Source organism: Brassica oleracea, chromosome C9 (genome assembly GCF_000695525.1).
Source record: "Brassica oleracea var. oleracea cultivar TO1000 chromosome C9, BOL, whole genome shotgun sequence".
NCBI classification, from domain to species: Eukaryota; Viridiplantae; Streptophyta; class Magnoliopsida; order Brassicales; family Brassicaceae; genus Brassica; species Brassica oleracea.
This window is the reverse complement of record NC_027756.1, coordinates 37,771,281-37,774,313: the sequence shown is the minus strand read 5'-3', so window position 1 is coordinate 37,774,313 and position 3,033 is coordinate 37,771,281. Positions and strand designations below refer to the sequence as shown.

Genomic DNA, 3,033 nt, shown 5'->3' with positions numbered 1-3,033 from the left:
AAAATGTCAACAGACCACAAGAACTAACGAAGACCAAAGTCTTGGATCTTTGATTGTATTGTATCATTAAAAAGTTTACTTGTATTTGTTGCAAATCGTCTGTTTTCTGTTTAATGCTATTTGATCTCTTACTTATTTGTGATTATGGATACATTCATGTATTGTTCTTCGAACTCCATACTATTCACTACGTTTCTTTGATTTCTGCCAAGGATATACAAATCATTAAGCATAACCACAACTACCACTTTTAAAAAGAATTATGTTGGCAATAAACAAAGACGAAATCTGAACTAATATTTCAATGCATAACATATATTTTCCCTACAATAAAAAAAAACTGCATGTAAAAGAATCGAGCATCTAAGTAAATGCGTTTTGGTAAAATAAAAACTAAATCATAAGCATAATATAATAGTTAAAACGATTATTCGTGAATGAAATCTAAACCCTAAAGGAGAAACCCAAGAGAGCCATAATCGCTTATTTAAGATTGAAATTTAATTAAATACTAAATCTATTTGGAAAGGGGAACAAAAGGGGCAGCCATAATCGCCTATTTATGAATGAAACTTAAATCCTAAAGCTATTCTGAAAGGGTAAAACTAAGAGAATTCCATAAACAATTATTTATGATTGAAATCTAAATACATAAGCTTCAGCAGCAAAAATGAAAGCTTAAACTGCTTTCTTATATGTCAACTCGTCAAATATTAGCAACAAAAAGTTGTTCTAGTTGACATGACACCACTTAACCTTTCCATAAATCTCTCGACTGTTAAGTCTTTCAAGTGCAACCTCAGCACACCATATCATCTTCTCCTTCATAGAACAAATAGAACGCACATTTTCCTCCCATAAAAGCACAATCTTTCCGCCACAATTCTCCAATCTAAGAGAACCACGATAAGCCTTTGGTAATTCAGGTAATTTTTTCATACCCTTCAAATCTCCCCAAGATCTTTCCACACAGTCGTACCAGTTAAGCATTCTAAACGATCCGCCACTATACGTATAGATTATACGTTATCTATCATGCAAGAATCATAATCACACGACAAAAGCATCTTGAGTTCTTTTGCTACCACATCCCATTTATTTTCTTTGGGATTGTAAACCACAGCCTTGTCCCTAAACAAGAGGCAAAGATTTCCTCTGAAGGAGCAACAATGGTCTATATGTCTCTCGTGTATCTTTGCGCAAGGGCTTGGCACATGCTCCCATATATTGGTTTCAGGATCGAAAAACTCTATAAAGTTTGAGAAATCGCGATCTTTGCTTTTCTCTACTACATATATTTCCCATCAATAACACTCACGAGGGGGTGTTTCTTGGCCACCAGCATGCTTGGAGCTTCATGCCATGTGTGAACCCGATAGTCCACGACAAATACACTAGAGGAGGGCTCAAGATTGTTGTATCCACCAATCATGATGTAGATATCAGAACCAACTATGGTAGAAATCCACGGACACTGATCAGGAAAAAAATTATGAGATGGGACCGAGACCAGAAGATTGCCACTCGACGACATCCTAGTGCGATTCCTTAGGATTCTAAACGGATTCCAAAAAGGAGCGATTAGAGTTGGTTGCCGGCCAAGAGTACACCAATGTGGCTGATTATGAGGGGACAGTAAGCAGGCATAGATACAATTCTCAGTGCTGCCTAACAGTCTTCGGGTCCTGTAAAGCTCAGTCGAAGCAAGCAGAGAATGAAATCTCTTGGAGATTAAAGAGAGAGTTGGGTAGTATAACCTTGAGATGCGGGCTAAGCAGTTCAACAGCAATTCATCGGGGAGATATGGCATGGTTAAGACGGTGGTGACGACTCTTTTCTGTTCGTTATGGCTAGAAGATTTCTTGAACATGACGGCAAGTTATCAGAAAATAAATTTGATTATTAACCGATCTCCATAACTATAATATACTGCTATATTGGAGCGATATTTCCTTCTTCTTTTTTTGTGAGTGTGTTTCCACGTTTTTCATCTTTGCTTTCGATTGGTTGCCTTTTATGCTTCTATCCTTTCTTCTATATTTTCATAAAACTTGTTTGTTTATTCCAATATTTTACTCCTTTTTTTTCCTAAATCAAACTAACACTTGAACATATTAAAGGAAATTTCCACAAACTGCCTTTTTTGGACTAAAAACAAACTGCCATTTTTTAGAAGATATACTTTTCATGAATTGTCACTTAAACCTAATTCTTCAACTAAATGCCATAAACACTGTTTTGGTCGAAAACGTTTTCCCTTAAGTAAGGTGTGAGTTGAGCTGAGAGAAATCAAATAAAATTTTGTTTTCGTACTTTTTTTTCATTTACGTACACACTACCATTACCGTGGATATATTTATTTTGTACATATGGACATGCACATAATTTAATGGGCATAGGTGTAAATTCAATTATAAAGAGAAACTCAATTCAAATAATATTTGATGAAAGTTCACTTTTTTTTATTTTTTTTTATTTTGGAACACTAAAGTTCACAAAAAAAAAAATATTTGATGAAGGAAAATCAAAAACTAACAACCATATCAGAGAGAAAGGAAGCAGAAAATGACAAAATCTTGAATGAGAACATTAAAAACAAAGAAAATATATATTTTTCTATGGGAAATCGGCCAAAAAAACACTGAACTTTGCGGGAATTGCCAAAAGAAACCTGGACATATGGGCTAGCCAATAAAATCCTGAACTTTTGTTGACTTTTCGGGTTTATTAAGAAACTTACGATTGACTGACCAGATAAACACACCGTTAACCGAGTTAACTGATAATTAAGCGGACGTTAATTTTGGGTGTTAAAGTATACGACGTCGTTTCATCACTTTGTCTGATTAAAGACAAACGACGTCGTTTATATAGCTGTGTTATTAAAAATATGTGTTTCCTACGGCTCGAACTCGTGTACTCGGGTTTAATGGTAGGGGTTTTTGCCACTGAGCTAGTGGACTTTGCAATGGCTATACGAACACAATATCTTTTATTCTTCGAATCCGAGTTAAAGACAAATTAATGAAACGA

General features: G+C 35.0%; 1 protein-coding gene across 1 annotated transcript in view; it reads right to left on the bottom strand.

The window, feature by feature from the left end:
- Positions 1 to 732: 732 nt before the first annotated feature.
- The window catches only part of LOC106314935 (putative F-box/kelch-repeat protein At4g11750), a 5,753-nt gene continuing 3,452 nt past the window's right edge, over positions 733 to 3,033 (bottom strand). Inside the window, exon 2 of the mRNA XM_013752727.1 lies at positions 733 to 1,006. Coding sequence (XP_013608181.1) covers positions 733 to 1,006 — 274 coding nt within the window. The remainder of the gene's footprint in view (positions 1,007 to 3,033) is intronic.